Source organism: Brassica oleracea, chromosome C5 (assembly GCF_000695525.1).
Source record: "Brassica oleracea var. oleracea cultivar TO1000 chromosome C5, BOL, whole genome shotgun sequence".
Taxonomy (NCBI): Eukaryota; Viridiplantae; Streptophyta; class Magnoliopsida; order Brassicales; family Brassicaceae; genus Brassica; species Brassica oleracea.
Genome location: NC_027752.1, coordinates 8460251 through 8474030, shown reverse-complemented (window position 1 = coordinate 8474030; position 13780 = coordinate 8460251). Strand labels below are relative to the sequence as shown.

Here is a 13780-nt window from a genome sequence, read left to right as displayed (position 1 = left end):
ATTTGAATGAAAATAATCATAAAGTTCTGTTGATTTTTGTTGTTACATTTAAAAATCAAAAATTATGAAAAAACGAGACGATTGAGAATATAGAAAAGATAGAGAAAATAGAAAAAAAAAACATATGATAAAAAACATTTGGAATAAACAGTTTGACATGGTGCTACAAAAATGGAACATGTGATTCTTTGTGTTGAGGGACAGTTACTTTTTTAATTTTTTAACAATTGGAAGTGATATAATTTTGTAATTAACTCAGATTGTTAACAGTTGTGTTGATGATTTTTTGTTTTTTTTTTTTGTGTTTTTGAAAAACGTTTGCCAGATGTTAAATTTTGATTTGTTAGGTGATTTGTGCTTTAGTATATAACAAATAGTTCTTTTTTTTTTTTATCAATACGCAATAGCTCTTTTTTTTTATCAATACCTAATAGCTCATTTATTTATTTTGATCAATACCTAATAGCTCATTTATTTATATTCTTACAAGAAACTTAATCCTGGCAGAAATCATTTACCAAAGGCCCATAAAGCCATAACATGTGGCGTTAGTTTGGAACCGTCTCGACCTGACCTGACCCGACCCGTTCCCAGAATCTGGATTGTCCCACGAACTTGTGGGGGCTAAATTTGAGAACTGGTAAACAATAGTGGTTTAACAAAAGTTTAGGAAACATTATTAATCCCAAGAATAAACTAAAGTTTTACCGTTATTTTAAAAAGAAATTGCCTTCGTTCCCTCAAAGATTCAAATTTCAAAAACGTCCTTTCTCTCTTCTTTCCTCTTTTAACACTGCTAACTTTTGTCAACATCAATCTCATTCACACAACCAAATCCAAGGACCAGCCTTTCCCCAACAGCTTCCAAAGTTCTGATTTTTGTAAGAATCAGCGAACCAAAGTTTCGATTTTGATCAGATGGGCGGGTCAGGAAACTGGATTAAATCACTATTATCTCACAGAAAACACGTTGATGATCATCAGGTGATCCTTCAATCTCTTGAATGTTTTTAGATCTCTCTTCTCTTTCCAACTCTTAACAAACATGTCTTGTATCTTTATTGCAGCAGGAGAAGTTAAGCAGCAAGAAGAAGTGGAAGCTGTGGAGGCTTTCATCTGAGAGCTTCACGTCTTCCTCCTCCTCCTCCAAGGAGTGTTTTCTCAACCGCCGTGGAAGCTACGGACTTTCTTCTCTAGGCTCAGAGCCACCGTCCTTCTCCGCCGACGAGGCTTTCGCTGTGGCAATGGCAGCTCTCATTCGAGCTCCTCCCAAGGATTTCTTGTTGGTTAAGAGAGAATGGGCTTCCACAAGAATCCAAGCTGCCTTTCGAGCTTTCCTGGTATAGTCTTGGCTCACTGTTATGCCTCTGATTCCTTTATCTTAAAAGCTATCTGTGTCTTTTTGGTTCAGGCAAGACAGGCGTTTAGAGCTTTGAAGGCTGTAGTGAGAATCCAGGCGATATTTCGTGGTAGACAAGTTAGGAAACAAGCAGCTGTTACACTCAGGTGTATGCAAGCTCTTGTTCGTGTTCAGTCTCGAGTTAGAGCTCATCGCAGAGCGCCTTCTGACTCAACTGAACTTAAAGATTCTTCAAAGCAGAGCGAGGTAAAGATTCAAAGCTTGGGAGTAACTTTTGAGTTAAGAGTGTTAACCACTTATATGACTCTGGTTGACTCTGGTTGATGTTTTTGTAGAGGAGTTGGTGTGGTAGTCCAAGAAGTATCAAAGAAGTGAAAACAAAGTTACAAATGAAGCAAGAAGGAGCTATTAAGAGGGAAAGAGCTATGGTGTATGCTCTTACACATCAGGTTGGTTTATTTAATTTCTGTACAGAAACCTCTAGAGTGTTGTGCTGATTGAAGTAATGTCTGAATGAGTTTGTTTTGGTTGTTTTGGCTAGTCGAGGGCGTTTCCAAGTCCAAACGCAAGATCTATTAAGAATCATGGTTTGCGCAAGAGTGGTCCTGGTTGGAACTGGTCTGAGAAATGTAGTGACAGCAGCGTATCGTCTGAACATGAGACTGTAAAAGTCAGGAAGAACAATCTTACTTCAACTAGAGTTCTTGCTAGACCTCCCCATCTTCTTCTTCCTCAGGTTTTGTCTGGTACAAGTTCAGATTCTTTACACGACGAGACATCAACCTCGTCAACATCTCAGTCACCAGTTGCATTCTCCGGCAGGGGACTTGAAGGTGGCGGGTATTATCGGAAGCCGAGCTACATGAGCCTGACACAATCTACTCAAGCTAAGCAGAGAGGATCAGGATCATCTTCCAATGGTGACGCAAGAAGCAGTGTTGGTTCAGACCAGTGTACTGATCTATACCCACCGGAGATAGTAACTGGAAGACATCTCTGGGCCAAGAGCCAGCGAAGCTAAAAAACAAACAGAGTTATGTTTGTTTCTTTTCAAGTCAGTTTCAACAGCCTGTTGGCTTCTCTTTGTCTTGTTTCAGGAACGGTTCCTGTGAAACATATACACGAATTATATAGATACAGAAACAGCTTCTGTGTACCGTTTACATATAAGGGTATTGATGTGAGTTATTTGAGCTTGTAGTGTTTGGCTACTTAAGCCACTTCTCAGTAACTTGGAATCTGAGTCGATTTTGTTCCTAATTGTTTGTTTAAACCTTCACTATGAATGCATTTCAACTTTTACCTGAATATATCAAGAACTTGAAGCAGGCTTGTCAAAATCAAAAATATAACTTATGAAAAAAGAGTAAATGTGAAATCGTATTCATGAAAAAGTAAATGGTTCGAAAACTTATACTGTGAGACAAGGCAAAAATGATTCAGATACAACATAGTACATCATACTCAGCTTGACAACGATGGTGAAGATGTGTGTATGGGGATCACTGAGCATTTGAATTTATTGCTTAAGAGGAGCTTTCTTCTCTCGGTCTGCAATTCTAGCAGGGGCATTAGAGTGTGACTTGAAACGGCCTCTTCCTCCTTCGTCTCTCTCCTACAGATTCCAGGATCAACAGTATAAGTTTAGATAGTCGCATCATCATGACACAGAGATTATATTATATAATTTGAGCCATTAGAATTATTTTCTTATATGTACCTTTTTCTTGACAACCTGAACAACATCTTCGTCTTCAAGATGCTGAGAAAGACCACAATTCTGAGGATTGTGTCTTGCGCTTGTGCCCCACACAAGAGCATACTTCATATCCTTCACCAAAGTCCTGTGGACGTGGTTACAGAAGTCTTCAACTGTGCAGCCACCTCGATCCTGATGAATCAGACAAGTAATCAAAGATGGATATTAATGATGTGGACAAGTTTCAAGGGTGTCTTGCAATGAGGAAAAAAGAGATACACTTACAGATGAGAGGACAAAAGGCTCATCAAAATCTGGTTGCTGGCCCTGAGGCTTCGAGTAAACTCTCACAAGGCCCATTTCGTCCCACATCCTTGCAAGTAGTCTGTCCAAGTTTAGCTGTTTCAAGCAAGAAAGGCATTCACAAAATTTGAAAATGTCATAAACAGAATGCACAAGGAAATTAAAACATGACCGAATTGGAGTTTTAGCATTTGGTATCCTTGCAGACTGGTCTTTTCAATGTAATTAACTTGCCTTTAGATTGCAGCTAATAACGATGGAATTTGGCTGCCGTGCAAGTCTATCCACATCATCAATTCCAACAACATCAATTTTGTTGTAGACATACACACACTTAATATATTTGCGATTTCCTTCAATGACATCAATGAAGTCATCCACTGTGGCATTCTCACGAAATAGCACCTGGAATACTCATGACCAATTTCATTTAGACGTCTGCGAGGAAAGCAAAAACTAGCTTTAAACAAAATACAAGATTAAAAATGGAACCCCGTACCTCAGCATTGTGGATTTTGTATTCATGAAGGATCTGATAACAGAGCTTCTCATCAATGTGAGTCAAGGGTGCTGTAGTGTTGAAAGAGATTCCACCAGTCTTTTTCTTCTTAAAGTATATCTATTGTACAGAAAAAGCAAAAATACAAAATCAAGTTCCAGGGACAAAGAAACCAGGTTCAATGGAGCACATGGAAGCGAACCAGAAGTAATTTAGACTTCAAAGTACTAGATGCTTCATCTGTAATTTGACCAAGTTTCTCAATGGAGATTTACCTGTGGAGGCTTTTTGTTCAGCCGCAAGCCCACTGCCTCAAGTTCCTTAGTCAGAATTTGCCTGTGGCCTTCACTCTAATTTTTTTTGAAGAGAGAAAACAATAAGGTTACTAATGACTGCATCATAAATCAAACAGCAATTCACAACGGCAGCTACACTGTAACTCACCTTTGAGGCATCAAGAACCATCAATACAAGATCGGAAGACTTTGCAACAGCAATAACCTGAGAAATAAATAGTCATAATCAAAGTTCGTATCATCCTGATATTATTTTTCGGGTTGGCAAGAAACTTAGGATGATATAACCAATAAGAAAATCAAGAGACTGGATTTCAACCTGCCTCCCTCGCCCCTTTCCTTCGGAAGCACCTTCAATAATACCAGGAAGATCGAGAAGCTGAATCTTTGTGTCATTGTAGTGAATTACTCCAGGGATACATGTAAGTGTTGTAAATTCATACGAGGCTGCTTCAGAATGCGTTCCGGTCAACATTGTCAAAAGCGTAGACTTTCCAACACTGCAAAGTAACAACCAGTTCCATAACGGAGCAACATATTATTACAAAAAAGGAAACTATTTGGTAACATGTTTCCGTGAGTATAAGAATCTAAGAAACTCGACCTTGGGAATCCTATGAGTGCAACACGTCCATGACCATACTTGGTAACTTCAAAACCTTCCCCGCCTCCACTAGCACCCTGAGACAGAAATATAAAAGACAATTACGAACTAAAGCAGTTGTGAGAGAAATATTTGAAACTCCACTTCAAGTACACGCAGCATTCATTTGTACAAGTGGTCACAAAGTAAAAAACTCGCAGTAGATATTTAGTCCTAAATAGGCAAGCTAAGGCGACAAGACAAGCGAGCCACTCACAGTTCCATTTTAGAAGTAAACAAACATCAACGGCATCAAAAAGTTTCTTCAAAGAACCACTCAGCTATATACAAACAATCGCACAGGCTAATGGTTTAGTCTTTTATTAAAGGCTTACTTTTGGAGGCTCCAGAAGTTGTGTCCTGAGCTTTGCAATCTTTGCCTTGAGCTGACCAAGATGATACTCTGTGCATCACTTAAAACATTATCAAATCAATATAGAGGCTCAAACATCTGTTGACTGTATACAATCTCAGTCTTCTAAAGATGAACCACATGAAAAAACTGATGTTGTATATGTTGTAAAAGAGAACCTGTAGCTTTGTTCTTCTGTGTTCGGGCCATCTCGGCCTCGATTTCTTTAATCCTTTCGATGATCCCCATTGTGCTTCAGTTCCTTCTGCTACTATCACTAAAGAGAAGAAAGGATAAAAGAAGTATATTTATAAGACTCAGAATCATAAAAGTTCTTACATTAGTATACAGCTTAACCACTGAATCAATAACTCACTCTAAATCAACACCAATAAATAATATTCATCGGCTTATAAAGCTTTTGGATTGATATTTTTTGCTTAAATTAACATATATCTATCAAATGAAATCGATCGAGTAAAGAATTTAATCGACAAAAAGGCGAACGCACAGCTCTTTACGTCAATTGTCTAATCGAGCTCAAACATACGTGAGTTATATCAAACAAGCAGGATTCAAATAAATAAATGCGATTTCTACTACAACTAATTTGCTAAATCAAAGGCTATCCATGAACAAGTTGGAAGGATTCGATGTGCGACTCACAGTGGAATCAATCGATGAAAGCGATCTCCGGAAAAGAGAGAGAGAGAGGAGAGAGAGCACGAGTGTAAGAGCAATAGGGCGTACAAAAAGTTTATAGGCCCATTTAAGTCGTAATAGGCCCATTATTAAATTCGATACTCATAAGTAGGCCTGAGACGGATCCGATATCCGGATAATTTTAAGGTATCCGGATTCGGATCCTTATCTGGCGGATCCATAATTTTACTATCCTTCTCCGGATCCGGGGTTCTCGGATATTCGGGTGTCGGATATCCTTGTAAAAATTGTAATATCCGGCGGATATCCGAATCCGGATTTGGATCCTTAATATAAACAAAAAATAATATTAATATATATAAAATATTAACAATAATTTAAAAATAAAAATATATATAATGTTTTTAATTATTTCTATGTATAATATTACAAAATTTACATAAAATTTATATATACTATTATAAAAATGAATATATATTAAATAAAATTAATTTTTATATATAAGTATTACTATTTTTGAAATATTTATTAATAAAACGTACGGATCCGGATATCCGGACTAAAAAATTAAGATATCCGGATCCGGATCCGGCTTTGACGGATCCAACATTTTACTATCCGGATCCGGATTCGGCCCCTCCGGATATCCGGATTTTCGGATCGGATCCGGATCAAATCTCGGATCGAATCCGGATCTCGGATAAAAGTCTCAGACCTACTCATAACCCTGTTTCTGAGAAACGCAGCGTTTTGGTATGGGATTTGATTTTAACCGAACCGAAATGTAACCCATGACAGATTCAACATTTAGCATATATCAGAAAACCGTTGTTCCATACACCGGTTTATACGCCGGTTTAACCACAAAAGCTACTTTAGGGATTAAAGCCTAACGAAATGAAAAAAGGTAAAATAAGTCAAAAGCTCAGATTTTCAGCGGTAATATATTTTAGGTTTAATACGAAAAGCTTCCTACAAGAAACCGTGTCTTGATGATGCCTTCACCATTCTAGCCTTCCTTGCCGGTGAAACATGTGATTTCTTCTGAGCAAGCTCTCTTACCTCTGAGAGAACCTCACTTGGAATAGCCATCGACCCATATTTTCTCATACTCCCCTGCACAAACACAACCATTAACAGGTTTAGAGACTCAAAAACCGCAGTTAGTAGATTCTGTTTTCTGAACTTGAACATGTGGGTAAGTGCTAACCATTTTGTTTAAAGGAGCACGAGCAAAACATGCTTTGAGTAGATTTCGCCATTTGTCCTGCCAGAAAAAGACACATGTAGCTAGGAAAAAAAAAACTAACTCGATGATTAAAAACATTTAAGAGTTTAATAGTTCAATCGAAGCAAAACCTTGAGATCCACTGGGGTACGATGCGGGAATGATGAATATGAAAGCCTTTTGATCACAGACCATTTCCCAACTCCATATTTGGACACACCTTCCACTAGGTTCTTAACCTCAGAGAGACACCAAGCTCTATGATGTTTCCTTCTCATTGCACTTTGCGTGACTGGTCGATCAACGCGATTATAACTACTATCATCTGAGCTATCTCCAGATGAGTCCATGTACTCTGGCTCCATGATGTCTTCATCCACCTCAGGTTTTGAATGGTCCTTGTAGCTCTGACGATGAGTAGTTAACTGCATTTACGAATCAAGAACGCGATGAGCAACTGCATCATACCATGAATCAAATACATCCAAAGTATCCTATCCGGTATAACTTTAGGAGTGTCCGAGCTCGATGATGCTTCCTCAAAGTTTAAGATACTATTTGCATAGATAGAATCACAATAATATGGATTATATTATATTGATATTTTTTTTCTCTTAATCAGTGATGAAACTATAAATAAGATAAAGTGCACTTACTTTTTTCTGGTCAGGTCCAGAAACAGATTTGACACCTGAAACTCGCTTCACGTCACTGTTTAACTGAGATTGGCTTACACTGAGGTTACTCTCTTCTGGCATAGCTTTCACCTCCCATGATTTGGAATGAAATTCCTACAAAATGTTCAGATTATTAGCGTTATCCTTAATTACCTTGACAGCACCAAAGAGAAAACTAAAAGATCATGTCATGTTTAAATCTTTTCACAGTGTGTAGTAACAGGAATGAATCTCGCACAGGCCACATAAATGGAAAGGTTTTGATAGCTTATAGTAACAAAGAGACATACCCCAAGAGCCATTATGTTTTCCCTGGGACGGCTTCTCCTCACATGAGAAACATAGGGAACCTGAATTATGGAACCACCCAGAGATACCATCCTGGTGACAACAACTCTTCTTCCTGAAGAAACGGTGCTAATAGACCTCTCATCTTTTGAAGGGATCAGTGACTCTTTACTTTCCTGTTTTTCGTCATCAACTTTTGAAATCTCTTCGATATATCTCCTTGTAGCCTTCCTAACTCTTTTCGCAGACCTATACTCGCCTTCAAAATCTTCATTTCCGGAGTAGTGGTCTACAAAAGCTTCAACTGGACTATACTCAAAATCATTTGGATGTCCCTTTACGAAATCATTTGGACTAGATGGTGTGCCTTTGCAGTTACTAGCTCTTCCTTCGTCAACACTCGTATCATTACAGTTATCTTGACCTCCAAGAATCAGTTTGTTGTCATTAACTGTCTGGCTAGTTGTTGGGATAACACATGGGTTAACCCGTCCCATCTTGATCTTCCTTTGGAGCCAGAGTTTGTCCTTGCAAGTAGTTTCACGACCAAACGTGGCTCTGAATGTATCTTGCAGTGCTTTAATCGAAAGATTACCCAAGCATATCTCCTCTGTATCTCTAGAAGCTCCAGGGCTTGAGGCAGTTGTTGACACTGCAGGTGCTTTAGGACTACCACCTGCAGCATTTGAGTATGGTGACACATCCATAGGTTGATCTATACCGCATCCATCTGATGAAAAACAAACAGGTTCCTGCAGCAGAACTTCGGATAGGACAAACTCCTCATCCCCAGGCAACTCATTAGAGCTATGATAGTTGGTATCCAGAAGAGGAAAAGGCATCTGAGATCCATACACCAACTCCTCTTTAGACTGCAAAAGTTCCAAAGGTGGAGGACAGACCTCAAGCCGGGAGTTCAAATTGTCTGTATATGCTTCTGCAGTCTCCGACTGGAAAAGGCCTGGATTCAATAACTGAGTTGGATAAGGAAACTTATCGCCAAGAGGCACACATGATTTCATAATAAGAAAGACATTGCAATTGCAGGTAAACCCTTTTAGTGCAATCCTAAAGAATCTACTCGTATAATATGCTTAGGAGTGATTGTGACCGAACCTTCTAAACTATCTAGCTGCAGAAACTGAGAAGGCGACCCTTCATTGGTAATATACTCATATTGTCCAGGATCCGGTACAACAGACATATCATTCTCGTTGTTCTCGACCAAGTCCTTGACCTCCAACATTTCTTCATCAGTTGCAGGAACTAGTCTCCCATCTTGTGCAACCTAATGGGTGATTCACATAACCAGCCTCACATCAAAATACTGAAAAAGTCTAAAACTTGTAATGGCATTTTAGTCATAGTTCTCAGTTCCAACTTGAACATACCCGGACAAGCTTGTAGACAACAGGATTTTCAATTTGATTTTCTGAAGAGAGTGATGCGCCACTAGTATGAGCAACAGCGTCTTGAAACATCTCTCCATAGTCTTCCACAGAGCCAAACATTCCCCCCATAGATTATTACTCTACCCAATGCAGCTTCAAATCTACACACTAGAACCACATTAACAAAAGGAATAAGCAAACTCTGCACAATCTATATTCAAGGGTACAAAAAGACTCTCCTACACACTAATACCATAACTAGTGATGAGTCAAAACTCTATCTTTACTCTTAGAGACCTCTAATAGAGACACAAACATAGTGCATCTACAAAAATTTACAGAAAGTTTCGAAATTTGAGCTACCCTTTCTCAAATTCTTGTAGAAATTGCATGTTGCAGTCCTAAAAATCAAGTCTTTGGCAGATTCTAACTCGAAAAGAGGTAATAAAACAAACCCAGCACTGAAATCTCAGGAAAGCACTATCCAAAAAGTTACCAAAAACAGCAGAAAACACAGTAACGAGTGTGTCCGAGAGTTTACCGGAGAAGATACCGAGCTCGAAGTTTTCACCGGAGAGAGAAGCTTTCCGAGTAAGCAAAACAAAAAAAGAAAAAGTTTTGGAAATTTTTGTGTTCTGCTTTTTCTCTGTTTTATTGGCTCGCTTTCGCCTTTTGTTTCCCCCTAGTACACACACTGTGTAATTACAGGTCCGGATTCCAAAGCCTTTTTATTAGCTCGATTCTATAATGCCAGTTGGGATCCGCATTGTTCTGCGGGAAGCTCCAAGATGCATCCACGTCAGTAAAAAAAAAAAAACTAAATATCTGCCCGGGAAAGATCGAAACTACGTTCCGTCCCGGTTCTCATGCAGTACAACAGCGTGCCGTCTAAGACTTCTAGATTTGGATTACGTGCCGTCTTAGAGTTCAAATAGCTCTTCAACAAAGTAAATTTCACATGGGGTTTGAATCTACATCAATCTACGATGGAGAAACCAAATCATAAACTGAAATGTGTGAACTTTACAACAAGTTTCTTCAAAGTAAAACAAACAAACAATTAATCTGAAAATGAAAATCATCTTGGTGAAACGTATGTAGCTATCATTTTCCAACAGTGAGATATTGCAGTAGTAAAACTCTCTTTCCGACTCTTTGAATTTAATCAGCTTCGGGTGGTGGCTCTCGGTTTATATATACTAACCGGATCTAAACCTCTTCTGGTTAGCTTTGCCATCAGATTTCAAGGTTCCACTAGATTCACCTTCTGATGAAGCGTCCATCGATCTTGCAAAAGAATGAGAGAGGTCGCCGTAAAGGCTAGCCACTCTTCTGATATTGTTGTTGAGCTCTTTGATCAGACCGACGTTTCGACCCAAGTTATCAGGCTGTTTGGACTCGTGGTTCTGATTGATCTCGTTGATCAACAGCCGGTTTTGGTCTAAAATGTCTTGAACATCCACAAAGCTCTTCTGGAAACTCTGCAGCAGTTTCCCATCCATGTTGTGTCTCTCACCAAACCCTGAGAACACATCTCCTTCCATCTTTAGGGTTCTCCAACAAGATCAGAATCTTGTCCTTTGGTTCCTGTAAAAATGCAAAGAAACAAACAAAATGCTAAGAAAGGGACTCGGTTTACATGAAAGATGATGTTGACCAGATAAAATGACTACTCCAAATACAGAGTGCGTTGACCTGATCTTATATTGATTTCAGAGCTCTAATCTCACATAAGATTCCATTATTAGTACGTACTTTTAATCCAATCTCAAAACCCTCAATTTAAGACAAGATCCTAACAGGATCAAGGTGAAAAGGTCATGAATTTTGTAAAGTGGAGGAAAAAAACACAAGCTTTTGTTCTGATGAGACAAGGGGGAAAGAGATCTATATAAAGAAGCTGTTCCAGAAATAGCCATAAACTTAAAATTCAAAATACCAAGCAAAAAACATATCTCTAACCAAGACAAAATTGAAAAGTGTTTCGATCTACAGTTGTCTTACCTTTGAGAACCAGAAAAGGAGCTCCGATGAGAGAAAGCAGATGGAGAACGAGATTAATATTTTCTCTGAAGAGATTATTTTTAGCTATAATTTATAGTGACAAAAATTATTGAATACTGTGCAAAGAAATAATAAAAGAATACACTTGTTTTCTTCTGTAGGCAAACAGTATTTTTTTTTGAGACAGAGATATTTAAAGCGAGACTTTGATGATTCCTTTAAAAGGAAAAAAAATTGTTTATCTTTATAGCTCGTACTTACTCTGAATCTCATTTTTGGCAGAGATACGGAGGTGAAAGAAGCCTGACAATCTGGATCGAGTCTTTCCGACCCGACCCGTGAAAGATTCGTGCTGCTGTTTGCGTCAAGTTCGGTTGAACAACATGCCGTTGAGAGGGCACAAACAAAACGGCAGGTTGTTAAGCGGTGGCAAATGCGTGAGAGGTCAACATGGACTATTGGCGTAAGGGCACTATCGTCATTTCTATTCGAGGGAACAATTTCGATCCCGTCATCATCAGGTAAAATGGCTTACACTTTTGCATGTGTTAACTACTTTAGTGTTGTTCTAACTTCTAACCTCTGGTACTTGTTCATTTACGGGCCATGTAACTTCTGATTGCGTTGTAGATGTACTTCAAACATTTGGGATAAGCTTTGAAGGTTAAATTGTACAAAACACTTTTGCATTAAATTAAGACAATTTTTGGTTAGTTAGTTTAACTTCCATCTTTTCAACAATGAATTTTCTTAATAAGATGCTGTTTTTTTAAATTGAATGTTAAATTTAATTAAAAAAAAAAGACTGTTTTTACAACAAATGCAGTATAATTAGAAATAATACGAAGTGTAGATATTCCAATCCTAATCAACTTAGCCTTGTATAAAATCATGTTGTCATTCCTCCCTCAAAATCTTTATTTACCTTTTCCTAATAACAGTAAACTTGTTCTTCGTTGTTTTGTCAAATTTCTTGATCAAAACCATAGATGGTGATGAAGTTTCCCCATGCCTTCTTTGATTTTCTCTCTCTAATTAGTATGAACCGTCACCTAGAGTACATATCTCAAAACGAAAGTTTGAACTCTGCTCCATTTCAAACCATCTGAGGCAATCCATACAAGCCTTTTTCCAATCAAACGAGAATTATTGTTTCATTACTCCCTGCATTAGACCCTCCCATATTTGCGGTAAGTATGAACATTCAAAGAACAAATGTCTTATAGTCTCAGCTGGCCCCTAACACAAAACACAAGTTTCATCGATATTAGCATTCCAAATATTCATTCTATCACAAGTCGACAGCCTCCCATGCATGCATGTCCAAAGTATAAACGAGAACTTCGGAGTTGCGTGCTTGAACTAGACTACTCGATACCAAAGACAGACAAGATGTTTTTCTCTTATTATATGCCAAGTTCCTCTAGTAGTGAACACTTTTTTGTAGCAACCCTTCTCATTCCTCCACATAGATACATCATCTTCCTGCTTTCAACTGGCTTATATTTTTCAATTTCGAGCTCCACTCTATTCAATATTGGTAACCGATGATGCATTCTTCTATGATTTCTACTAGCCTCAACATTAGCATTGATCGGTATACCCATATCAATATGAGCTTCATTACTCTGTACATCTTTTAAGCATCTCAGTGGAGACCATACTTCATGCCAAACACTACAAGAAAAAAGAGTTTCGATAGCAGTACACGATAGCGTTGTTTACTTTTCTGCTAAGGTTAACATACCGCTTAATTTTAGATAGCGTTTGTATATTTGGAAACGCTATAATAAAGTAGTTTATTTAGAAACGCTATGATAGCGTATCTTTAATAGCAAAATATAATAAAACCTATATTTGGGTTTTTGAATCCCTAAATCCTAAACAAATTTTCAAATCCTAAACTCTAAACACAAACTTAAAGCTCTATTATTCTCATATTATAACTTCAAATCTTAAACCTAAACTCAATTTTTTTTAAAATTTTAATATATAACTTTCAAAACACAAACCTTAAATCTCCTATCAAACTCTATACTCTAAACCCTAACTTCAACATAAACCATACATCCACTAATATACAAACTTCAAATCTAAATTTAAACTTTAACCACAAATATAAGTGTACTCTTTAAATCTAATATTTTTTAAACTCATAACACAAAATCTTACATATAAATCATAAATTCCATACTCCAAACTCATAAACATAAACACTAAGATGCAATTTTGAAATTTTAATTATATAAATTTAATCATAACTACAAGCACGTAAGCATTATTTAAAACTTAGAAACTTGAAACATAATCATTTAAATATAATTCGTATATTTTAAAATGTAAAATTTCAAAATACATGTATAAATAACCAAAAACA

General features: G+C 37.6%; 4 protein-coding genes across 7 annotated transcripts; 1 reads left to right on the top strand and 3 right to left on the bottom strand.

Moving 5' to 3' along the window:
* The first annotated feature begins 788 nt into the window (after positions 1-788).
* On the top strand, positions 789-2668 carry LOC106296175 (protein IQ-DOMAIN 14). 2 transcript variants are annotated; one of them, XM_013732250.1, is made up of 5 exons: positions 789-984; positions 1068-1340; positions 1412-1606; positions 1696-1809; positions 1902-2668. In XM_013732250.1, the coding sequence occupies exons 1-5, from the start codon at positions 919-921 to the stop codon at positions 2379-2381; spliced, it is 1128 nt and encodes a 375-aa protein (XP_013587704.1). In that variant the 5' UTR covers positions 789-918; the 3' UTR covers positions 2382-2668. The 2 variants fall into 2 exon arrangements, with proteins under 2 accessions (XP_013587704.1, XP_013587705.1); XM_013732251.1 differs by having other exon boundaries at positions 800-984; positions 1071-1340.
* A 23-nt stretch (positions 2669-2691) lies between these two features.
* On the bottom strand, positions 2692-5907 carry LOC106296174 (developmentally-regulated G-protein 1). Of its 2 annotated transcripts, none has more exons than XM_013732249.1 (12): positions 5819-5907; positions 5332-5429; positions 5136-5203; positions 4762-4838; positions 4477-4657; positions 4306-4362; positions 4137-4211; positions 3862-3981; positions 3597-3767; positions 3345-3458; positions 3081-3251; positions 2692-2975 (listed from the first exon to the last, which is right to left on the bottom strand). In XM_013732249.1, exons 2-12 carry the CDS (start codon positions 5399-5401, stop codon positions 2880-2882), a joined length of 1200 nt encoding a protein of 399 aa, XP_013587703.1. In that variant the 5' UTR covers positions 5402-5429; positions 5819-5907; the 3' UTR covers positions 2692-2879. The 2 variants fall into 2 exon arrangements, with proteins under 2 accessions (XP_013587703.1, XP_013587702.1); XM_013732248.1 differs by lacking the exon at positions 5819-5907 and adding an exon at positions 5674-5812 and having other exon boundaries at positions 2728-2975.
* Positions 5908-6612: 705 nt separating this feature from the next.
* LOC106343795 lies at positions 6613-10081 on the bottom strand. 2 transcript variants are annotated; one of them, XM_013783104.1, is made up of 8 exons: positions 9941-10081; positions 9400-9567; positions 9125-9296; positions 8011-8969; positions 7700-7834; positions 7175-7468; positions 7026-7082; positions 6613-6931 (listed from the first exon to the last, which is right to left on the bottom strand). In XM_013783104.1, the coding sequence occupies exons 2-8, from the start codon at positions 9526-9528 to the stop codon at positions 6788-6790; spliced, it is 1890 nt and encodes a 629-aa protein (XP_013638558.1). In that variant the 5' UTR covers positions 9529-9567; positions 9941-10081; the 3' UTR covers positions 6613-6787. The 2 variants fall into 2 exon arrangements, with proteins under 2 accessions (XP_013638558.1, XP_013638559.1); XM_013783105.1 differs by having other exon boundaries at positions 9400-9560; positions 9941-10068.
* Positions 10082-10386: 305 nt separating this feature from the next.
* Positions 10387-11636, bottom strand: LOC106292716 (protein ELF4-LIKE 4). Its single transcript, XM_013728359.1, has 2 exons — positions 11404-11636; positions 10387-10986 (listed from the first exon to the last, which is right to left on the bottom strand). The coding sequence occupies exon 2, from the start codon at positions 10941-10943 to the stop codon at positions 10599-10601; it is 345 nt and encodes a 114-aa protein (XP_013583813.1). The 5' UTR covers positions 10944-10986; positions 11404-11636; the 3' UTR covers positions 10387-10598.
* Between the last annotated feature and the right edge of the window lie 2144 nt (positions 11637-13780).